At 39.0% G+C, this 25,741-nt stretch overlaps 1 protein-coding gene across 6 annotated transcripts in view; it reads right to left on the bottom strand.

Moving 5' to 3' along the window:
* PCLO (piccolo presynaptic cytomatrix protein) overlaps positions 1 to 25,741 on the bottom strand; it is a 402,813-nt gene that overhangs the window by 175,336 nt on the left and 201,736 nt on the right. For all 6 annotated transcript variants that reach the window (XM_037389894.1, XM_037389895.1, XM_037389896.1 and 3 more), the window contains exon 6: positions 23,490 to 25,504. In XM_037389894.1, the coding sequence (XP_037245791.1) occupies positions 23,490 to 25,504 (2,015 nt within the window). The remainder of the gene's footprint in view (positions 1 to 23,489; positions 25,505 to 25,741) is intronic.

Below are 25,741 nucleotides of genomic sequence, written 5' to 3'. Positions count from 1 at the left end.
CTGAGAATCCTGGCTAGAAAATACTGGTGAGAAAAATTCAGAACAGTTTATACTTATCAGTAGGATATGCATATGCTGAATTAACACCATCTGTTTTCGACTGATATCAGACTACTTTGCAAACTTTCAGCTACAATTCAAAAGAAACCCAAAAAACCCCACAAACAAACGACCAAACCCCCCTCTGTCTCCGAAAGAAAGGAAATACTAAATCTTGTTTACGCGGGGGCGGTTCGGAACAAAAAAGGTGCGAGAAAATCTTGGCTTTTTCTTCCTCTCTTTCACTACTAACTTGCTCCAGAGAACTGTAGCTGACAAGACTCCACATGCTGTGCCACAGCCCTTGTTTATTCGCAAGAGTGGGGATTCAATCTGCCCAGGCGCAGACATAACGTACAGAGCTAATCTGAGCCAGTCCTCTAGACTACTGTGCTGAAAGAAAGTGCAATTTTCCTCCAGCTCACTCCACAATCACAACTGTTCCTCTTACCAACTGTATATACAGCTGCATGTGAGGCAGATGTCACCTGTAAATGTCTCAAGAGAGAGCAGGTCAGTCCCACTCCCAGCAGCTGCAACAGCCTGAATTCCTGCCTTTGGCTCCTCATGCAGAATTTGCTTGTGGCAGAGTTTTAATCCTGTCTCTGTGCAGGAATCTTGCCACCTCTGCGATTCTTCAGAAATGACAACTCTCCTCAGCAATCAAAGGCTTGGGGTTTGGCTCAGTTTGATCGTTCAGGCAGTATTTATTTCATTCTGCGCTCATGATGCTTTGCTTCCCTGGTCTAAGATGAAAGGTGGCAGAGTCAGCAGAGCCCTGATTAATCACCTCCTTTAAAAGGCGGTCCATGCTGGGGAACAACGGCCCCGTCCCTCCTGCCGTAAGGCACGGATCAGACAAACTCACCAAGTGCCTACCTGCTTAACTCAGGCCTTTCTATACACATCACGGCTCAGCCTTCACTTTGGCTTTTCTGCTCATCCGTCCTGCTGCGCACCCGCAGGACAGCCTGCGCCAGCCTTCCTTCCCCCTCTTCCCAAAAGGGCCTCAAAATCTACCAATGCCACACATTCTGTTGTAGGAAAACATACTTCTTATGCTGCTTTGGTACCACGCACAGGATTTTCAAGTTCTGTAACAACCACTTGTCCTTTGTGGTGATTATACAGTTGTCAAAATCCCAGCATTACACAGTTAGACTGGAATAGAAACAACAAGCAGAACAGAAACAAGAAGAGGTTGGTGAAATTCTCCTTGGTTGCTGACACCTGGCTTCCAGGCTTCACTCCATTCCAACAACTCGCAGCTTTCTGCCCTGCAGCAAATTCTGCATAGTCCCCTCTGCCTCAGCTGGGCAAGCAGCTTCCTCCATCAGCTCAGGCGGTGAGTCCGTTCCTCTCTGCAATTTCTCAGTGCCTCCCCGAAACTTCTGTCTATTGGAAACCTTTCCCCCCTCTCTCTCTCCACCCCTCTTTTTCTGCAGCATGAGAACTCCTCCTAAAACATGCTCAGTTGCTCCCAGGGCAAAAGCAATCACTTCCCACCCCCAACCCCAAAGCTTCCAGCCAGCCCTGTCCTCTCCCTTTTTAAAGCAATGTAACTGAACCTGACAACAAACACAGATCGTCTGTCACAGATGGCTCCACTTCGAAAGTGTGAAAACCACTCACAGTATGTCCAGATTTTCTATTACACTTTTTCTGTAGTGAAAAAGTAGCTAGCTTTCTACTAGCCAGACCACACAAAACCCCATACTCCTATTCTCAGATAAGAATGGCATTTCCAGTTTGATATAAACCCATTTCCAAGTGACACAAGTTAAACAAAACCAAATTGATCTCCTGCCCCACCCCAAACCTTCAAAAAGTCTGCTTTTCAAAGAAGGCAGTAACACTTGAATAAACATGTCCAGAAATTTGTTATACCAATACAAATCAGAGTATCTTCTCATGGAAGAAAACCAGTTTTCACTGTGCTATCTGTTTAATTTTATACTTTTTTTTTTTTTTAAAAAAAAGGGAAGTCTTTTAAAGGGTATGAAACCATTTTTTCAAAGTTCACCTTTTTTCTCCTGTTCTTCTTGTATATGCATTCTACAGCATATGGATATTACACCTGATTTAATCCGTGGAGCTAGGAAAAAGAAGTGGCAAATGGCTCATCATTTAAGAACACTTAAAACCAGACTAGACATCAGCACCAGCTCTTCAGCGATGAAATCCAGTCATGGCACTCGACTCAGTCTTGGTTAGCTCAACTGTGAATAAAACTGGGAGAAAGTCCTGATTTTTAGAATAGCCTCCATCTTTTAAGTATAAACTGATATACTCTTTATACCTGATTGTTTTAGCAATTATTAAATATGGTTTATAAGACTAACACTGAAATCTAGATTTATTTCCAGAAGACAAAGTGTTTCACTCCTCGATAAATTCAGTCAAGACGACAACCTTGCAAGCAATGTGATATTTTAATCCAACCATGTAGGGTTGCGGAAGAAGAAAGCAGTACCCTTTAATGAATTTTCTTCTTCCTATTTTAATAGCAATTACACTAGTTTAGAATCATGACCTTCCTCTTCCCATTTCTCCTTATTGTGACAAGCAGGGCAAGAAGACAGAAATTTGGCAAGCTTACTTTTAAACACTAATGAAGTTAAAAATACAGCCCCAGAAAAAACAGAATGTGAAAGATGTGCCATTTGCAGTTTCTAAACCTACATTTGTATCAAAAAAAAAAAAAAAAGACTTAAACTTACTGCAATATTTCAAGAAACCACATAAAAATCAGAATTCTTTTGGTTGACCTAGAATCAAGGATATACTTTCACTGCAGATACAAAAGGCAAAAATGCTCTTTTTCTTCCCACCTATTTTTCAGAGCCCCTGTTATTCTTGTTCCAAACCATTCTTTGCCCACCACTGCCACAGGTCAAAATAAAGCTAAATAAAAACTAGCTCTACCTGATTACATGCACAGGGACTACAATGGTTACCCTAAAAATGCAGTGCACAGGGAGTTTTACTACAGAAACACAGGAAATAAATAGTAAAATATGTTTACAAGATGAATATCCATTTGGAATGGTTCTCTGTTGGTTTTATGTGTTTTTCTCACTGTTTAAAAATTTCTAGTGATACTAGTGAGTCTGAAGTTGATCTTACAGAGTAAACCCAGAGTTTACAAAGAAAGGGATGAAACCCTGAAATGTACATAATCTTTCCACTGCACATTCTAGACCAGTGGAAGAGTAAGGGCTGAAAAAATCAGTTCAGACCATTCAAACTGAATGGCTACTGAATACACTGCTGACATTTTAACTTCAGAAAAGTTCACAAAGACTTTATAGTCATGTCATTCAATGTTGTTTGGGTCCAGATATATTCACAGAAAGTCAAATGATTGCTTTGAAGTCTCAAGCAGTCTGATGTTCACTGTGGCTTACTGCAGCCTAAGGCACAGCGTATGGATACATCTTCTTAGATAAGAAATGGCAGTATTTATGGGTTAAAAGCAGAACTGTTGGGCGCAAGTGTGATTTGTCAAATATGTGCTCCCTAAAGACAGAAAAAGGCAGAAGTGACTGATGGTTTTTAGCTGTTGAGGATGTCAGAATAAAATGTTGTAATACACAGCTCCACAACATGTCTACATAACATCTCCACAACAATCAACACAACAATGGTTTAAGAAAACAGTATTGCACAAAACATGAACAGGGGAAACTTTACCGCGTCAGGATAAACAAGACAAGCACATTTACTAGTTAATATTTGTAAATGTCTTGGAAAAACAGGAGAAAATGGCTGAGAATGAAAAGGGTTCTTCTAAACCTTTTACTTCTTCTAAACCATGCTACCGCTGCATGTCATGATTAAGAACAAACTTTAGCTACATTATATAAAATTCAGATGGGGATGCACCCCAACATCCCCCAGGTAAGAACCACTCTGGAAAAAAGCCTTGGCTTTCTGAAAACAGCAAATCAAAGGATGGAAGAACAAGCAGCACAGACTTTAAGCAGCTGAATTCTGAAAGTTACCAGTCAGTAACAGGACATAATGGCATGTTTAATAGTATCGTAGAGGTGAAGAATGCCTACCTGAAACACTAAATACCTGGATGTTAGTCAGTGTTTGATGCAGAAGAATCAATTTGGTCATTAGCTCACCTGTACAAAATCTATGGGTGTAGAGGTTTTGTTTCAATTTTTCTCTTTCCAAGATAAATCTGTTTTTGTGCAAGGCCTAAGATTCTTAGCTTTTAAGAGATCTAAATTACAACTGTAATAAAATTATTTTACTGCATATTTTGCAAATTATTAATACTTTTGGTATTTTGTAGTATTTATAGTATTGGTTTTGGTATTTGGTATGTATATGTAGTTTTGGCATTTGGTAGTATTCTTAATATAAATATTTTATTTTTTTAAAGCAACATCGCGTAGATGAAATATTTTGACCCTGCATCAAAGTTAATGCTTAAAGGCCGCCAAGCTTATTAGCCATTAATTTATCTGCCTCTGAGCTAAGACTGGCAAAAGGTAATTGTTTAGTATCAATCGTGCACTGATTTTAGAACCTTGGATAGACCAGGATAGATATTATCAAGGCATCTCCCATGATGAAGATTGCTGTTATTTAATTTGTAAAGTCATCAAGTCAGGAACCTAAATGGGTTTTACTTCATTTTCAGATGACAGTATTTCTGTTCATAGATCTTTGATAGATCCATAAAAAAAGAATCTTTCCATAACTATTACAGAACTAGCTGTTTTTATTTCAGCAGGAAACACAAAATCCCTTAGTTCTCAGATCTATATTATGATATCTGAAGGCAAAGTAATCACTCTAGCACATTGCTTAAATATAGCAAGAGAGGAGCCAAGCTGGCTGAATAGTGATGAAGATTACCTTGACTGACGAATCATTGATAGCTTTTAACTCATCTATAAGCTCAGTGTATTAGTGTGCAATTCCTTATCGTGTTGTTTGAACATTAATTTACACATAAAGACTAAATACTGAAGTCATGATGAAACATTTTTCTTTATCTGCTCTGGTTTCTTTCTGGAACACATTAAATGACTTTGTATCTGACCACTGGCAATATTGTTCACCTACACTGCTTTTCTGCCACAGTGTTGATTCCTTCTTAAAGCATTTTTCAAATTATGTAGTCATGAAATATAACTACAATGCTGTAATATAATAATAGGTTCAGAGACGTAAGATGACAAAGAATTAGAAAATGGAATATGTAACCTATATATTTTAGCTTAAAGTAACATAAGAAGATCAATGTTTTTTTAAAAATTTTAGAACAACTAAAACTCAGGACCAAGTCAGGACAAATCCACTGGCGCAAGGATCTCCAAAAAGCAAACCCTGAGCTCTTTGTAAGCCTTTAAGAGAAGACTTTGAGGAGGAGAAAAGAGGGGATACCATTACTTTCTAACATGTTCATCGATCTGGGTCAGAGCATAAGAGCACCCTGTTCCACTCAAGAGAAATGTCCTTAACACCTACATTCATTTCATGAAGCCCCCAACACCACAGTCTTCCTATGCAGCAGTTCTGAAAGAACACTGGAAAAGTGCTGCACCACTTTGTACATATGGATCATATACATGAGGGATACACTCTACGTCTTGTAAAAATCACTTGTTTGTATGTAAAAAGTATGTGATTTTTGTGTGTAATTCTCCAGCTCACCCCAGGAAGGGTAAGCACCTAGTGATTCAAGTGATTTGGAACTGATCTAGGTCTTCGGAAAAATCTCTGCTGCAGACTTCCTATGTGAAGTGGAAGAACAGTTCAGAAAAAAACCCCAGTATTCTGCCCTAATACTTTCCTTAAAGCACTGAATATTTTCTAAGGTATAGTAAATGTGTATTTTCCATTCTGTCTTCAGATTAAAAAAAAAAAAAAAGAGAGAAAGAACATTTGTATGGATAATGAAAATGTGTTGCATTTAACAGCTCATATTAAGTAAACATTTAAATGGAATATTAAGTTAGCTTTCCAGGGTAAGACAAGTTCTGTTACAGAGGATGACGCCTAACTTCAGACGCTGACTGTATTTCATCCTTTACTGAAAATATATGGATTGGTCACTGTCATGGAGAAAAGGCTGAATTAGATGGACTTTGATCTGAAATTGTGTTGCAGATCCTATCCTCACAAAACTAAATTCCAATTGTTGAACTGCATGTGAACAAACCCAAATACCTGAAAACCATCAACTTGTTCTTCAGTCTATTCTTTCTGTATGACCAGTGCAGGAGAAACTATAAAGTATTGATTTAAATTTGCAAGAGAAAAAAGAAAAAGCAGTTTGCCACTAAATTTCAAGATATTTTCAAACTCCGAATAGTCTGAACTGCAGGAAAAATATTTCCAACACATTTCTTTAAAAAAGTTTTGAAGTTTAGTAGTAAATTTTTGGTAATCCCATATCTTTCAGCAGGAAACTCACAAGTGATCATAATGACTCTCAGACAGAGGACTGGAAATATGCTAATATTTTAAAGCATTTACATGTTTCTCCTCTGAACAGCTTAGGACCCATCGTAATCCAATGAGAAGCCACCCATTGGCCACAGTTTATGTGCAGTTTGTTATGTCCTCAGATCTTTCATTTAAGTTTACACAGAAGGAAAACCACTGCCTTACCTTGAAATAAAACTACCACTAAGTTCTTCGCAGGTGTTTTGACAAGTTTAGGAGACAGCTGAACTGTAGCTTTCTGCTTATAAATGAAGTGGTAAATTGTAGAAAGAAAATGCAGTGTCTCCAGATGTCTATTTAAGCCTCTGATGAGTTAACTCCAGTGAGGTACTCATTCAACCCATTGGCATCTGAAGTGACACCAAAGGCTTAGTCAAACCTGCTGGAGTGGAAAACCTACATCTTTTTTTCCTCCCCAAAACACTGCATAATCTAGAGGTTGGGGTTTTGTTTGTTTGTTGTTTTAGAGAGGTGTAAGACATGATACACAAGGGGAGGTGGAAAAGCCTGGGTTGGTTTACTCTGGATAAGTTTAAGAGGTTAACTACCATCTTGTAGTCCTTAAAGGGGGCAGGGCTATAGAGAAGATGAAGCCAGACTCTTTTTAGAGAAGAGAAAGAACAGCAAGGAATAGTCACAAGCCACAGCACAGAATTTCTGACTAGATATTAGGAGGCTGGGCAGTAATTTCAGAAAAAGCTTTAGGAGCAGGCTACAGAGAATATGCGTATCTTCATCCAGGGATGGATGATGAGATGTGTGAAGCTTGTTTGGACAAGGTCCAGAACAGCATGATGTACCTTCAGAGCTAGCCTGGCTTTGAGAAGGAGGTTTGAATGAATGGATTCTAGAGGTCTCATCCATCCTAAATTTCTCTGTTTCACAGCCCTCACAGAGAAGGCAGATGGAGTTTGGATACAGTTCTGCTTATTCATGAAACTAGATACATTTTTTGTGGAAAATATTTTGTAAAATCACCTAGTTTGGTGAATTTTTTTTTTTTAACATTGTCAGAACCCAGAATAAAATGGATGCTTTGTTCTGGATGTTATTCCAACCTTTATTGTTATCCTTAAACATTTTTTTTTAAATTGCATAATTACCAGCTGTTTAGTATAATGAAGTTAAAACATACTTTATTTTAAATTTCTATTCTTTGTGAGCAGGACACCTTTCTTGTTTCACCTTGTTTCTTAATTTATTGCTCATTCCAGTGTTTGTGTAACATAACGTACCAGTGTGGGTAAGATACACATCAAAAGAATTTACTAGAGACTGATAAAACAAAATCAGAAATCTGATTCAAAATGAGACTTCTAGAGTCCCAGGTATTCTATAAATATCTCCAGTCTGATACACATATTCAGAGCTCTTCTATATATTGAGCCCCTTCTGGGCTTTAAAGCAAATGGAGATGATTATCACTGTCTGTCACTTCCCACCATTTACTTTATTGACTGTGGTGTCAATATTTCTAGAACAAGTCAGACAGTTGGAAATTCTTCTCCATTAATAATTTTTTTAAAAAAATATATTTCTAGTAGGATCAGAAGTAGAAGAAAAAGCAACCCGTGCCTGCTTAGGTTTTTGTTTTGTTTTGTTTGGGTTCTGTGTTTGGGGGTGGTGGTGTCGTTTTTTTGGGTTTTTAGGTTTTTTTTAATGTGGATAGGAAAAAGTCTGTTTTAGGAGAATCACTATCTATATTTTTTTGGCTTGCCAGCTGCCAGGGCCTTATTTTTACTTTCTCTCCATAGGCAGCTGGCAAACTACCACTTTATACTTTTTTTTTTCCCCTACTGTATAAAACTTTCTTTTTTCCCGTGCAAACTGGAACGTATTCAATATAAAATTCAGATTTAAAGGATATTTTCTACTAGAACACTTCCAGTGGCACTATTTCAATCATTTCAACAAACAGGCTTCCTCCCTGTTGCCCACATTCCATATATTTGGAGGTTCCACTCTTTATAATAATCAGAATCAAGATATTTTTTTTTTTAAAGAAAATGCAAAAAAAAAATAATCCATATTGGAAATAGGGATATAACCAGTTTAGAGACAAAAAAATATTCTAATTTCCTCAAAGCATGATCCATAGCTAACTGAATTAACAGAGTGTACCGTTAACTTCAGAGAATTTGATATGAGTTATCTAGTTAACGTATTCTGCAACAACACTTGAGAGAGAAGCACAAGCTTCTATGGCTTTAAAAGTCAATGGAAATACTCAGATTTGAATTTAAGTCATCATAATAGATCACAAAGGGTTCAGCAGCAATGCTGGTTGAAAGCATTTCCATCTTTCCTACTACTCCACATTTTATCTGCCTTAACTAGCAGATATGATGTATTTATTATCACAATGTTAAACTAATAAAATGTATGACCTCTTCTAACAAACACTGCTCCCCTGTTACTTGGATAATGTATTTATGGACCATGAACAAACTTTTCTATTTCAATAGGATTTGAAAGACAGGTCTCACCTGCATGTGAATTTATTTGCTTAAGCATATTATAAACATTCATTACTCACTAGTAATGGAAAACATTACTATTTCTTCAAGACCAGGGGTCACACACCTCAAGAATCATTGAAGAATTTGTAAAGCAAAATGGAAATACGAGTCAGAACCACTCTAGCTCCAGAGTTACTGTTCTGCAAGAAAATTTAGAGCTACTTTATTAGAGACATTTGCTTAAAATTATAAAAAACCCCAACCAACCAAACCAAAACAAAAAAACCCAAATTCTTCAAAAATAGAGGAAACTCTTATAACATTAAGATTCTAAAAATCTTCAAAGAAATTCCAAAATAAAAAGGCATTAATGAGTGCCAAGTTGAATTTGGGATGCTGCTATAACTTACGAGGCATTTTGGGACTGCTCCATTGCTTATCCTTCAATTGTAGCTTCTTGTTATATTTGTATAAATCATGGAAATAGTTTTGCCATATTTTTGAAGGAAATCACTTATAGAGATGTTTTACAGAATACTGTCACTGGATTTTGGGGATCTTTTTTTCAAAGTCTAGTTACCCATAACAGGGGAATGAAAGAAGCATTTTCTAATCTATCAGCTAAAAATCTAGAATGCAGTAATAACAGCCTTTCTCTTTATAATGATGACAGACATTGAGGTATTAGTATCTCAGAATGTATATAACATTACATGCCTATAAAAAAAAAAAAAAGCTTTTATTAGGAAAGGATAATTTCTCAAAACTTCAGTGTATCAAAAAAAATCTAGAAAAAAGGAGGCGGTTCTAGCAGCACACACACACACACCCCAGCAATTTCCCAAATTACTTTAACCTAATCTTTGGGATTGAAAGCTTAATGAAGGGTGTAAGCTAGTGTTTCCTGAACTGTACTGTGTGTTCCTTTCTAAAGTTGCATAGGAAGTGCTTGAGGGAACATCATTTGCTTCTGAAGCAAAGCAGTACAGCAATCCAAGTGTCACTGCACTCAGGCTAATGAGAACACCACTTAACTAGAACAGCAGGACTCAGACGGGAGAGTTTCCCATACTCTGTGCATCCTGTTTTATATCCACACAAAATATTACAAATCCTGGCTAGAGAGTGCAACGTAGGCCAGTGAGATGGTCTGGGCTTGTGGAGAGTGGCTGTTCCATGAAGAGAGGCTAAGGGAACTGAGCTTCTTTAGCTTGGAAAAAACAGCTAATTGCTGTCTTCAACTCTCCAATGCAGCACTACTGAAAAGCCAGACCCAGACTTTCCTAAGAGATGCACAGTGAAAGACAAAAGGCACAAGTTGCACAAGGCAAATCAAGCATTCATCATCGTAAAAGCAGTGACGTCCCAGAATAAGATGCCCAGACAGACAGTAAAATCTCCATCCTTGGAGGTTTTCAAAATTCAAGTGGACAAACCCTCTAGCCATCTGATCTAACTCAGAAATTAGCCCAGCTTTGGTGTGGAGGTGGGACTACATGACCTCCACAGAGCCCTCCCAATCTAATTAATTGGTGATCCTTTTCTCTGTCACTGTGATGGCTGAGAAGTTCAGATAGCTAATGTTTGCAAAACGTAATACAGGCACCACCATACTGATGGATTTACTGCCAAGATGCTGTGGAAGATGTGAAAGAATAGGCACTGCAGTATTTATTTTTATTAAATAAAAGCTTCAATGTGGGCAATAATGTTCCAGAGCTGCAGTATTGCTGAGATGAAAAATACTGTTAGTCATGTTTGCAAAATACCCTCCAGAAAAACTATTTGCTTTTTTACTTTTTTTTATATATATATATATATATATATATATATATATATATATATAAAGGGAAAAATGTTACTTTTGTCACATCATGAAAACTTGTTTTCTTTGGTGAGGTCTTGGGCCAAATGATAAAGAAAAGAAAAAAAGAGATAAAAATGGGTTCCTCTGCCTGTGTTACAATTCTCTCGGACAAACAATGTTCCAACAGGCTGTAAGAACATAAGGGCTGGGAGCAGCCTACACTACTGCTGTCACAAGAATGACTTTTACTGCCTAAAGAAATATCTGGAGGCATTACTACGGAACCCTCGATACTACCGTATCACTGATCAAATGAGCAAAGGACAAACTCAGTGATTCCTCTCGGCTCTTCCTAGAAGGCCACGATAATTCTGCTGTGGATTGTAACTTAGGAATGATAAAAGGAGTATCAATATGATGGAAGTTAATAACCCAGGCTGAAATTTCTGAAAAACACGGTCATTGCTTCCAACTTTAACTCAGACAAGAAGCATAATTTTATTCCACTATTACCCTCTTACATCATATATATACAGCAAAAATACAACTGTGAAAGAAATTATGGAAAATGTGCTCTGCAAGCTTAGGAAGTAAATATTACTTCCAAGCTACCTTATGATTTCCTGAGGCTTATATCACTGCATTTTATTAATGCTATACAGCAGCTGAAAATAAACACTGAGTCTCAAATTAATCTTCCCTATATTAGGCTAAAATTTGAAGTGGGTAGTCCTTGTTGGGATTAACCCTGCCCATCACCCTTCCTGACTACCTCTTCACCTCTGGCAACTTCTGTCTAAATAGAGCAGTCCTCCAGATTTAGAGAAACCACGACCATTATTTTCATCTTGCACACACTGAGGAAATCCCTAGTTTAACCTTCCTTCAGGCCTTCCTCCATCCTGTTTAATTTCATCCCTGCCTTTACTTTTAGTTCATGGCTAGCCCATTTAGTCTGCTTGGCATTTACAATCCTACACCAGGGAAAAGGTTTGCCGGGCAGTGTAAGAGCACCAGCACACTCGATGCTTGAGCTGGATTCAGCATTAGCAAGCAGCTTGCAAAGTGAGTAAGGTGAGATAATCAAAGCTGTATTTTGATAGGAACCACTTAGATTGGATGAAAGAAGGTGTTAGAGAGAGACCAGCTGGGAAACAGCAGTAGGATTTAGAAGGGAGCTTAGAGGGAAGATATGGACAGATGGAGAATGTGAACAGAAATTGAACCAAGACCCAAATTCATCCTGTACAAAATGCAAGAAGTTCTGGAGGAGAACCGAGACGCAGGCATCCTCTGTAGTCTCATACAGAGGGAGAGGAGGAATACAAAGAGACAAATTCTAGGCTCTGCATCAAAGTTTCACAGAGATGTCTAAGCTGTATCTTTTGATGGTGTTTCAGACTTGCCCCTGTCTCCTATCTTCATTCCCAATAGAGAGACTGTAAGCATTTACCATACCATTATGGATTCCACTCGCTGAGCTGAACACTGCAGCTGGGAAATCACTTTTTTGTGTTTCTGAAAAAAAGTCTACCAGTGTTCAACTCCTCCTCAGTATAAAAACTGGAAGTTATTTGGAGAAACTGAACTGAGAAGGTAAGTACAAAGGAAAAGCTTGGTCTCTCCAGGTAAGAGTTGAAAACTGTTGACAGGATAGCTTCTGAAAGTCTGAACTGGTGTCAGCAAAGCCCACGTTCTTCCGTAAGTAAAAGGTTTGTCTGCGCTATGATGCCCACCTGTCAGCAACCATTCACCTCAAAAGCATGCTGGGAGAAACTGGAAACTATTGGAAAGAGCTCTTTTATTTTGATAGACATTTCAGTGAATTAAATGAACACTACTTTAATTATATTTTTTTTTTAATTGTGCTTTGGTAGCTAGAAAACAATTTATAGTCTTAACTTTAACTGAATCATAACTTGCGCTGCACAGAATTGATAAAAGGAAACTAGGAGCAATTAATCCACTGTTTTTAATAAGAGAAAAAGCAGGAAATAGGAATACAGAAGATACAGAAGACAGGCTTTTTGAAAGACCATGGGATTCACCTGACCAAAAGTAGTCTCAGTCATCTAGAATCTCTTTGTAGCCAATGGAGGAATGGGTGGGATTAATCCTACTTTAAAATAAAAATATAGAATAAGTATATGAACTGTTGTTCCCTTAGAATATTTTTGCCTGCAGATTATAACAGGAATCTAGAGTGACCAGGTCAGGTGTGACTTTACACCACCAATATCTAACAGTAAACATCACCTTTCCATTCCTTCATACATTAGCTAGGTAGCCTATGTTCTCATGTCAGTGAAGGAAGATGCTAGATCTCTCTAGATTTCTGAAGATAAATGTAAAGTGCAAATTAAAATGGGGAATAAATTCCACTTCAGCTAAGGGACAGAAGGAACAAGACAGGTGGCATTTGGGCTATGGTATTATGGACTTAATTTCTTTGTCTCAGCTTCTTATCTCACAAATGAAGGCTGCATCACTGAGGTCATTCAGATTAGCAAAAGAGCCCTATATGATGAGTGGTTAGTTTACTCAAGCAGTTTGTGACGAATGCTGCTATCTATACAAACTGACAACAAGGATGCGGATGATAATGTGTAAGAAGAGCCATGAATACTAAAGACATTTGTACTTCATTTTAGAATTCAGTTTTTAAAGATAATGCTATTACTCATATTCCTCAAGATACTCTTGGCTTGGAAGGGAAATCAGTCATGTAGGCTATAGAATCATAGAATCATAAAATCATGTAGGTTGGAAAAGACCTTTAGGATCATCAAGTTCAACCATTAACCCAGGACTGCCAAGCCCACAACTAACCCATGTCCCCAAGCACCTCATCTACGCATTATTTAAACACCCCCAGGGTTGGTGACGCCACCCCCTCCCCGGGCAGCCTGTGCCAGGGCTCGGCCACCCTTTCCATGAAGGAATTTCCCCTCACACCCACCTAAACCTCCCCCGGCACAAGGTGAGGCCGGTTCCCCGTGCCCTGGCGCTTGTTCCCTGGGAGCAGAGACCGACCCCCCCTGCCTACAGCCCCTGCCAGGCAGCTGTAGGGAGCCACCAGGTGCCCCTGAGCCCCCCCTCTGCAGGCTGACCCCCCCAGCTCCCCCCGCCGCCCCCCCCCAGCCCCTGCCCCAGCCCCTGCCCCAGCCCCTGCCCGGCTCTGGACACGCTCCAGCCCCTCTGCGTCCCCCCTGCCCTGAGGGGCCCGACCCTGAGCCCAGGCCCCGAGGGGCGGCCGCGCCGGTGCCCAGCACAGGGGGACGGGCACTGCCCCGGCCCTGCCGGCCACAGCGCTTCTGACAGCGGCCAGGGCGCTGCTGGCCCCCTTGGCCACCTGGGCACGCTGGGGGCTCCTGCCCAGCGGCTGTGCCCAGCCCCCCCGGCCCTTTCCCCCGGGCAGTTCCCAGCCCCCTGCCCCCAGCCCGCAGTGTTATTCCCAATTCAGATGTAACACGGTTTCACTAAAATATATTGCTCCCAAGGCATTTGTGTGATTGCAATTATCAAGTTTTTGTTAATATCTACTAAATATCCGAGGCCACAAGTTGAGATAATTCATTTCCCGCCTCCACTAGACATGGAGAGCACTTAGTAGCTGCCCTATTTACAATAATGTTTAACACATTGAAAGACTCTTACCTTGCTCAGCTTTGGTCTTTCTAGATGAACACAGCCAGACCCTTCAGCCTTTCAGCCAATGCCTTGTTGTCTAAATATTTCATCCTTTCTTATTTGCTCAACTTTGAAATTTTTCAGCCTCTCTAACTCTTAAGTGGTGCTGACCTAAACCACATGTAGTATTACAGCTGAAGTTTCACCAGCCACTGAGTAGGGTAGAACAACTGCAACCTGTATCTTACACATGCACTAGTAAGCAGTTCCCAAGAACATCACTGCTTTTCATGCAAGCACCTCATATTTTTAAATCACATTGTCTGAACTTTTGCTACTACACCTGAACATTTTCGGTGTTGCTATTGCCTAAACAGCTACATTCCTTTTTATTTATTTTTTTTTCTGTTGTACCTGTGGTGTCTGTATTGTTACTGAATCTGATTCTGGAAAACTGCTCTGAATTGCAATTCTGCTTCCCAAAGTAATTGTATTTCCTATATTGATGTACAAATGCTGTATGCGTGCTTTCTCCATACTCTAAATTGCAATTGAATTATTAAAGAGTCAGGTCTATGACAAAGCCTTGCCTGACCCACTTAAAACTGCTACGCAGTTTAACAGTGACCAGTTTGGCCTAAGATATCTACTTCCAGCTGGCAGATAGAAAGTAAACTCGCATTAAAAAAACAGTAATTGCAAGAATTCTAGTTTATCACTAAGTAATGTGCTGGAGTAAGAAAGTAAAATAGTACAGTAGAAGGAACTATTTTTCTCATTATTTCATACTAAAATATGATTTTGAACACCAATATGTAAACCCGTAAGTCTACACCTAGTTTAATGCATACCTGCAAATAGTTATTTATCTTACCAAATTATTCTTAATATGAAATCACTGGCTCAGAAAACCAATGCCTGAATAGAATTATTTTGAGGATCAGGTAAAGTTTAGTTCTAACATAGGCAAGCCTTATTAATTAAAACAAAAATAAAACCAAAACCCAAACAGAAAGACCCAACAACCTTTCAGGTGTTATTAGCTCACACTGCAATTTGAAACACTGATATCATGAGAGAATCTGGCCTATACAGTACTTCTAGAGATATGAAGTAAAACTTCAGAGCTCTGGTAGATGATTTATGAAGGTAATAATGCAGTGATGAGTATTAAGAACACTCATCTCGCCCAACAATTACTGGATACCAACATTTCATCTTTTTCTTTACTTTTACTTTTTGGGGTCATCATATGGGGTGTATGTAGCTATGCAGATATTTTTCTTATTTTTCCTTAGGGAAAATGTAAAGTTTTGAAATTTTTAGGAGCTCATATACTAAAAATAAATTAATCTCCAGGGTCACGCTTGTCCCTGGAGAAAGCATGCCCAGGTATCAGAATTTAATTGAGATGCACCCCTTTAAAATCTAAAGAACTGATTGCAAAGAATAATTATCTCAACACTAGCATACCCTGAACTGTTTCAAAAAAAATGACCCCCAACAAATAAAAAACCAGGGATGATTTTAAATGCACTTTGTGATGATTTAGCACATGATTTGTGCTAAAGGAGCATCCCAGAGGTTTCATATGCAAAGGAAAGGTAACCACTGACACAGTGGAGAATGAAGAGGCATACAGAGTATCTTTTTACTTTTCTGAATTTTTTGTTCTGTTTAATCATATCTGATCATAAGTTTCAGATGTACTGTGGGTTTGGGTCTGGTTTATTTTTAGTAATCTTCATATAAGACATATGAGCTCTCATGGGTTTTTGCCAGTCTTGGATCACTTCCAAGTAACATTTAATCACATTTGGCTGATCAAGACAATATTTTATAAACTTTAAAATATTTTAATAAAATGATGGGGAAAAGTGTTGGAATTAAAGCTTGCAGTTTTTTATTAGATGAAGTTTAGAGTACTTTGGCAAGAACAAATTGGTTGTCTCTAGTTAGTGCACACTGCTATATTTTGCATTACATTCCTTCTGGAGAAAACTAAATAGAAATCATTTCCATAACTATATCTGAGATGTGCTCAAATCCCAGTGAGGAAAACCAGCCTGAGCCCATGACTGGCTCCTTTTGGACAACAACACAGTATACTCGCAGATACTTCAGCATCGACTACTCTCATCTACTGTTCTGCTTTTCCTGCACCAAACAACTTGCTAACGTAGCAGACAGTGCTTCCCTTCCAGGGAAGAGTTTATGGACATTGGTCTTCTGCTCCTTTTGGAGAAGGTACGGTCATTTGCTCCATCAATATGACTTTCCTGTGCTTCGGTCATAGCTGCTCATAAAAGAGTAGACAGAATACAGTGCAAGAAGCCAAACATAGCAGTAGAACATGTGAAAGGAACTCTCTTCAGAGTTCAGTGAGGCAATTACACTAGCAGAAATGTTACCCTCCTACTACAAACTGGCTAATTACAATGCATGGCTTGATAGGAGATGAAAGTCTGAAGCAAAACAGAGCTGAAGTAGGACAAAACTGGCTGGTTGGTATGTGCCCCTCTGTCATTCTTCTGTGCCTGCTTGGTTCTACTGTATACTTTTATATGCTGTATCTATTACTTTAAAGAAGGAAACACTGTATTGGCTTCCCTCCATACCCAAAACTCAAAGTAGTCCTAAAATGGATAACCACAATAACCAATCGGCTGGATAGGAATAGAGAGATAGTATTGTACCCTCACTCTTCTTCGTCTTTTATGGAAGATAAAATAGCAAGCGATGGGATTTGTTGTCAGGGGTGGTTTTTTAATGTGTATATGAGAGCTGGCTTAAGAGGAAGATGGATAAGCTGACAGCTGGTGAGAAATGGTCCAAGTGACCGAAAAGTTAGGCTCTTTGTCAACTCTGCCATAAATAATTTCCTTTATAAAAGATAGTTAAGGATCCCCTTTGAAAAGCAAAAGAGTGAATACCATACTAATTTTCTGTTATGCATGAATGTCCCTTGGTTGAATAGAGACTGTGTGAAATCAACTAATCTAAAAGTATCAGTCAAGACAGACTGACCCGGTTAAATGTGCTTCAGAAAATAATTTTTATATGAGATACTGACCAAATGTGGGGTAATCTTTCTGTTTTGAAGATATGACAGATGGAAAAAAGACTCCTCATTTGAGTCACATAATTGTTATTCCAAAGGATTTCAAATACAGCACAAGAAGCAGTAGTTTGAAATGTTAACAGGACTCTAAATTGTAAATAATTCAGACCATTAGTGGAAAAAGTAATCTAAAATCTAGCTAAAACCACATAGTTCAAGAAGATAGGTAAGTCCTATTTCACTATTTACACAGGGGTAAGATTGTCTAGAATTGTTTCTAGATTTGAGGGAGATCATCTTTTCAACTCAGTTTCCAGTAAATTCAATTGAAACACACACAAAAGTGTGTGACGATAGTGAAGCACAAAAGGAACTCAGTGGTTATGTTCACACCTTCTCTTGCTGGCCTGAATTCTATCTCAAAATAAGATCTCCTGTCCAAATGCAATGACCCAGCCTCATATGTAGCTGCAGGACACTCTTCAGGGATGCAGGAACATGTATGCCTAACTAGACCCAGTGACTTAGCCTATGCTAAGCATGTTAACACACCGGCAGGCAGATGCAGATGTGCTGTTCACAAACTGTGTACAAACAGGAATCATGCAAACCAGGCTGCTCCCAGACTGTTAAGACCGGTGTATGCATGGACAAAAAGAAGGACCAGTTGTCACCAGCGCCTGAAGAAGCATTTCATTAAACTACAGCCCACAGATGTCATTTAGAAGCAAAGGTAAAAAAAAACCAAAAAAACCCAACCAAACCACCAACCAACCAACTTTGCACTTTAAATCTAGGTTACTCTAAGACACTCCCAGAGATGGCTCCTCACTCAACACCCAACAACAGCTTAAACCCAAACAGCAGCTGTTTCTGCAAGATGTAATGGCTCCTCTATACTGAAATGTAACTTTTACAGAAAACGAAGTGTTCTTCCTTTTTTTTCTGGACCGAATCATGGGACTAAAATGGAAAATTAAAGTCATTGAATTAAGCTTTTTGCAGTTACAGCCATGTGGCCACCTACATCTCAGACTATAAAACACTTAGGAATATTTTACAGTAACTATAAGAGCTATAACAAAGTACCAACTTCTTTTAGCTGGAATTAGGCCCAGATAGCAAGAAACCAAGGGAAACATCAATATCCTGTGCTCCAATAATAGCAGAAATCTGTGACCTGAAATTCTGGCACGACTTTAAGCAATGAATCTATTCCCTGCTTCTGAGGAAGGGAAACGGAAATACCCAACCTCTAACCAGGTGATTATCCCTACTCTTTATGCATTCCCCAAGTAGAACATTCCTTGCTGAAATACAAGCCTGGTGATCAGCTTAGTCCTGAATAAACAACCAAAACATCATGGATATGATATAACAAAGGTTTTAATTCTACTGGGAGCAACTACCCTGCTTCCCTTCTTCAGTGCCCAGATGTACAGCACATCTGATGCAACAAAGGACAGCCCAAATCAGTGAAGTCCTAAGCTTCAGTTTTAAAGTTGAAAACTTCAGAATACCGTAGAAGATAAAATACAGATGGATGTACTTTGTTTTGATTACTTTAAAAATGTATGTCATTCGAAGAAATCTGCACTTTTAAAGTCAGTATAAAATCACTTCTGCTTTTACTACAGCAATGGATGAAGTCCTGCAATTCTGACCTAAATAAAGACACAAACTTTTGGGATTTTGCTTGAAATCATGTCTATTTTACTATAGTATACAGATTTCAATAATATTTGCCTTACAAGTACAGTGACTCACATCAAATAAAAATTTCAGACAGAGTCTCTGTTAGCTCTCTTAATAAACAGATTGATAGAATTTGTTCTAAGTGTTGAAGTTTAAATGCACAATTTCTACCCTGAAGCTGACAGACGGTTGACAGATGTGTTTTTGCATTAGTTTCATGAATACAAACACTTCTGCTGAGTCTTTATGCACTGCTTAGCTGTAGATGTTGTATATGTGTGACAGTTCACGTGCAAGACCTGCAATTTGCTTCAGTTTAGTTGAGCAGACATTTTGCATCCAAAGGCAAAGGAAGACAACTTCCATCTTTGATTACACATATGCAATATGTACCAATGTCAGACCTGACTGTGGCTGGTATGTGACTTTGATTCTGTGATGCACTGGTGTAAAACTATTTCTTTATTAAAACTAGACAGGTACTCACAATTTTTTGTTGCTGTTGAATGGACAAATATAAATCTCCACTTCTAAACTCTGCTAATGCCTCCTGGTCCCCTCATGGAAACCACTGCTATGGCTATGCTCTCTGTGGAATCCTACCATGCCGGACTACTGGACAGTCTATCAAAGCCAGTGCTGGGGAGCTCATTGCCACTGGGAGCTCAAGTGGCACAAAGCTCACAAAACAGGAAAATTAGGTCTCTTTGTAAACTATCAATTCCAGATGGGTGGCTGCCACAACTTGTTTGGTGCTGACAACTTACAGTTCACAAGTTTTCCTTGACACAGCTACACTACTAATACATATCATAGAAATGTACAGCACACAAGAACTACCAAAGGGAACATAATGGAAAACAATACTTCTATGCTGGATTAATAGGAAGCCACCATCTATGTTCATTCATGTGTTCATATAGAGGCAATGACTACTATACATAGTAAATGAAAATGTAATGTAAACATGTAACTTGTTATTTAAAAATTAAATGTGAAAGCCATATTATCTAGATACTTATTATTATGTGATTAACTAGCAGGTTATTTTTCACTCTTTCACTTATACTAGATTCTATCAAATACTGGAATAATTTCCTATACAATGTGCATTGAAGAATAACATCATATTTAAAACAGCAGTTCTAAAACACAGTGTTAATTTAATCAACTTATTCATAGTCTCTATAAACTTTGTCCTTGAGATGCTGTAATAAGTACATTTTTCAATGGAAAAAGCCCATGAATTATGAAAGTGCACTACTTGAAGGACAAGGTATCATTTCATTGTAAGCCTTAGAAAGAGACTAATTTTATTCTTATCCTTTTAGTCCCACTGATTGCATAAGGATCAACTTTTTTGATAAACTCATAAAAAGAAGCCTCTGAAACATATAAATGAACACATGATCACCTTTTTCACCTGCATTGTTTATGGATGCAAAGACATAACCCTGAAACAAGAACTATTAACAAAGTGATGTGATATTCATCCATGCAAAAAGTATTCATATGCACACTCTTTAGTGAAAGATCAATCTTTCATTTCCATTTTACTATTTTATGTTCAGCTCTAGTAAATTCTCTTTCCCAGGGCGAGCTGCACTGAACTTCACTGTTCTGAATGACATAACTGATCTGTTCTACCTTTCCCTTTTTATAATTAAGCAATTAGGAAATCTCCAGTCAGGAGGCACAAAAGCATACACAGATGATTAACAGATAAAGATTTCAGCTGTTGTGGGCACCGTACAAAGAGAGAATGAAAAAAACAGTCCAACTGCCAAAAATGTTTTAAACTTGAGGAAACATCTTACTTTCACACTTAGCAGGATAATCCAAAGGTGATCCTGTATTTGAACTCAAGTGTAACAATGATCTGTTGCTATAACAACTCAGTTCTACAGCTGAGAAAATGTCAGCAAGGTTCACGCTTTGTCAACAGTGCCACTATTTGTATGCCAACTCTCAGGGAGAACTTGGAGTGTGACAAAAGGTACCAAAAGAAGAAATCACTGTCCACTCTTTCCTGTGCTTCCAAGATGATATGGTCCTAAAACCAGGTTCTCAGCTGGTGTAAACAAACATAGATGTGCTGGCGAGAATACTGTAAGTCTCATGGAAACTTGGATATTGTTTACACTGCAGATCCTTCCTTCACAACGTCACTGGACTGAGTAATCGAGAACTGAAACTGATACAGCAACTGCAAAAGCAATTTATTGCCCATATTTCCAGATGCTGATGAGGTCATTAGATTAGGTTCTGCAAATGCCACTCTATTTTCTTTTTTGTCATATTTTCCTCCTTTAAAATGGATGCACCTGATCCCAGCCTAAGCTAACTGAACCTCAGACAGTTAACAAAACTCTATCAGAAAGAGAGAGTGTAACAGGCTAAATGTTTAATATAACATCAGAGCTGAAAGCAGCTATGGTGGTCATGGGAGGTTTGCAGAGCAGTTTCCTCACCATATGCTGCACGAGACAGTGCCGTCCACTTTATATCCGTGGAAGCTTTTTACTTTCATTGCATTTGTCTACTTGCATCCCATGTTCCATAAAATTGCCCACCTCATTTGTTTAGCCTGTAAGTACTCTGAGACATGGGCTATTTGCTGCTTGATGGCTGCATACTAATAAGAGTAATACAGCTCATTACTGTTTGAGCTTAAGGCAAATTGGTAATAAACATGGGTAAAAAAGAAACAACGATGTGCAAGCCCTTTGTTTCCATGTCTCATTAATGAATACAGTGTGCTGAAACTCTACTGTAAAAGGCCTTTAAACAATCAGCTGTTTATAGAATGTATCATCCATCATACAAAATATATAATTCATATCAAATATATATGAATCTATGAAATAACTAAACTGAATAATTTGTCCTTAGCAATAGTTTCACTACAGTGAGTTACTTTACAATATTATACCTACTCTCCGATATCTAGTAGTACCCATCACTTTCTAACCCACGAGCAACATCCTTCAAGATGCTGTTCCAAACCCTCTACATCAAACTTTAGTGCTCATGCAGGTTTCCCCACTGTGCTAATCCTGCGTTAGGGAATGATGTTTATATGGAGTGCCAATGTCACGACTACAGTTTTCCCTTGAAATTTGCAGGTACTGTTCTCCAAGCAGTAACAGCATAGAAAGCATTTAATATCTGCACAAATACGTGAAGCTGCAGAAACTGCTTACAGTGTGAGCCTTGGAGGGTATAACCAGATAATTCTGCATTTGAAAGACACCACAAATTATCAAACACAGAAAACAAACCCTCTTTATTCTATCCAGCTGCACTAAGCGCTCATGTATTCAAATATATCTGAACATAAAAGATAAAAATTGCTGAAGAACTCAAATGGTAAGTCTTCCAGAGCTCTGACAAGAAAGATACTGACCCTGCAACTGACAGAAGCCAATGGACGCAAGGACAGCCAAGAACACGTTAAATTATAAAGGTGGGGTTTTTTTCTTAGCCAAGACTTCTTCCTCTTATTCATAAAGAACGGACTGATTCCCAAATCAGAAATCTTATTTCTCAAGGAGTACTGCAGAAATGAAAAATCTTAATGCTGATGATGTCACCATTATTCAAAATTGCCTCCTCTGACCCCTCAGAAACAGCCCTCAACACTTGCATAACTTCTTGATAATCCTCCTTACCCAAAACAAACAAACAAAAAATGGATTTGTGGTATGAGACCTTTTGGTATGGGAGAGATAAAAGATGTACACATTCAGACACAAGATTTCCCCTAGAATCACAAATGGCCAAGAAACCTCACGGGTGTCTAAAAGGACAGCTAACTAAGGTAATTACAAATCTGGTGTCAGCTGTCTCTCAGAAGGCACATGCAGCAATTTCAAGGCAAATGCGCTACAGAGCGTGCCACAAGAGCTGGGTGTTGACTAGAAAGAAAATGCTTTGCATTTTCTGAAGAATTGGCAGTAACCATTATATTGGCAATTAACTGTGATGTAACATACAAAGTGCCTTCCAAATTCTGAAGAAGAATTTGTTGTGTTTTTTTTCTGAATCTTAGTAAGACTATAATGTGGATTCCTCTATTCACAGGCAAAGCAATGAAGCAAATAACCATTGCTTTAGACAGCAGCTGTTCCTCAGGACTTTTCAGCAAGGTGTGCAAAACCACTACATACACAGGTATTGCAAATGAGTGTGTCAGCCATCATGCTGTAGTGATAACTGTAGAAATGCATATTTAAAAAAAACCCAAACAAACAAAACCCCCAGAAAACAACCCAAACCCCAACACCCTCCCCCCAAAAAAAAGAAAAGGCAAGCAAATACTTCTTACCATGAAACCCTCAGTGTACTGAAACTGAGCTCTGGAACTGTCTTCTGCTGTGGGACTCAGGGGCTTAGGGTCAGACAAAGAGCGTTGCATCATCTTTCCTGCTTTTGGGCTTGACGGAGGAACCTTGGCAATGTCAGCGTGCAGCATCTTCTGAGGGCTGATGTCATCAGTGATGGGTTTTTCATAGGGTACAAATGCTGACTCTATAACTTTGCTTGGTGAAACAGGTGAAATCGGTGAATAGAGAACTTTGGGAGATTTGGGAGGGGAAGGGACTACCTGCAATGTGGAGTCTGGACGAAGGTGGGATGAGTATCCTATCTCTAATGGTGTTGGGCGCTTTTTGTCTTTCTGGGGAGATGAAGCTGACATATATTGGGGACTCTGAGTATCTGACTCTGTCTCTGTTTGACATCCCAAACTTTCTCCTTTATATGTCTTTTCTGGAGCTGAAATATGCTTTATGATTTCAACCTTAGCATCCAATCGGGCCCTGATTGAAGGTGTTCTTATTGTTCCTACAGGTTCTGTTTGTACTGAAATCTCTGCCACTGTCTGAACTGCAATACTAGATACTTTGGAGAATTGTTTAGCTTTGTCTGGCTCAGAGGTACTCTCACTGTACTTCCCTACACGAGGCTTCCTTCTGGATCTGCTGGAAAGATCCCATTCATCTTGATCTTCATCATCTGTCTGAACACTCGTATCAACACTCTTCTTACTTCTCCGTCTCCTGTTTGTGTAACCTCTGTCTGCTCCATCTTCATCATCAGTTTGCACTCCACTGTCCACAATCTTTTTGAAGCACCGGGGCTCTTCTTCCATGGTCTCCTCAAGCTCCTCATATGGGCCACGCAATTTCGGCATAGAACTTCTCTTTTTCAGTTGCTTCTCTTCTCTAACATCAATATCCTTAAGGGACATTTCTGAAACGGAGCTTAAGATGCCAGACCTTGGTATGTATTGAGTAATGCCATCAGACTGAACTGTATACCATGTCTGGCTTTGTGGAATTTCAATTCCCAACACTCCTGAAGCCGTAGTGGTTGCGTCATCAGTAGGCCAAAACTGGCCATTTTCTGTGGTTGCATACTGTCCTTCCAAAAGTGTTTGATCTGTGGTCGTTTGTGGTGAGCCAGTTCCTGAAGGGTCATAACCATACTGATATATTTGACGAATTTTTTGCTCCTCTAACTGTTGGTGGAGCTGTTGCTGAAGTTGTTGGAATTGTTCAAGCTGCAGCTGCTGTTGGGCTAATGTCTCTTGCCTCATCATAAACTGAGCTTGTCGTTCCTCCTCTTGTTGAAATAAGAGATGATGCTTCATGGATTGCAACTCCTCAAGTTTTTTTTGCACCATAAACTTTTCTTGTTCCCTAAACCTTTGAATTTCCTGACGTTCCCATTCCAGCTCTTCTGCAAAGCGCTGCTGCTTAATTTTCTCAAGCTCAAGAAGTTCACGCTCCAAATCAAGCTGCTGCTGTTTGCCTTCTTCAGGGGCAATGAGAAGGGCAACTTCATCTTCAATCACATCTGTATAAACTTCAGATGCTGTAGTTAAAGCAGGTATCAAGTTGGTGGGCTCAGTGGTAATAGGTTCTATAGTAAGAGGTGGTAACCCTGTCTCCATCTCAATGGCAGTAATTGCACTATCTTTTTCAGCTGCCACTGTTGTCAAGAAACTGTATGATCTTGGAAGTGGTTGATTCTGTTGCAAAGTTGATAAAGAGGTCACCGAGTCAATTGTTTGGAGAGTCGGTAAGTCTCTGACAGATGTACTGAAAATAGAACCAGGTTGTGTAGTGATGGCAAATGTGGATGGGATTGGAGTCGCTACTGAAGAATAAACAACACCATTGGATGATCTTAAAACACTTCCAACACCAAACTGGGAACCCAGAGATGATACCATTCTTGCTTGGGAATACTGTGGTGTACTAAGCCCGATGCCAGAAATCACCTGACGAGTCTCTGGATAAGGACCAGTAGTCTTGCTTGAGTAATCCATAACCTCACCTGAAATTACAGGGCAAAGTTACAGTCCAGTCCCACAAAAGAATGCTGCTTTGTGGATTCTGAAAGTCATCCCATCTTGATGAATTACATGGGAAGGGAAAACGGCATGCAAATCTTCAGGTTAATGATCTACTTTAGATGTGAAAGAAACAGCATTTCTGAACATGCAGGCACATGCAGGCACCTCTGTGCAAAACACAAATGTAAAATGAAGAAATGAAAAACACGTGTAATCCA

Source organism: Falco rusticolus, chromosome 5, assembly GCF_015220075.1.
Source record: "Falco rusticolus isolate bFalRus1 chromosome 5, bFalRus1.pri, whole genome shotgun sequence".
In the NCBI taxonomy this organism is placed as follows: domain Eukaryota; kingdom Metazoa; phylum Chordata; class Aves; order Falconiformes; family Falconidae; genus Falco; species Falco rusticolus.
The sequence above is the reverse complement of the archived record's forward strand: the minus strand, read 5'-3'. Positions and strand labels throughout refer to the sequence as shown.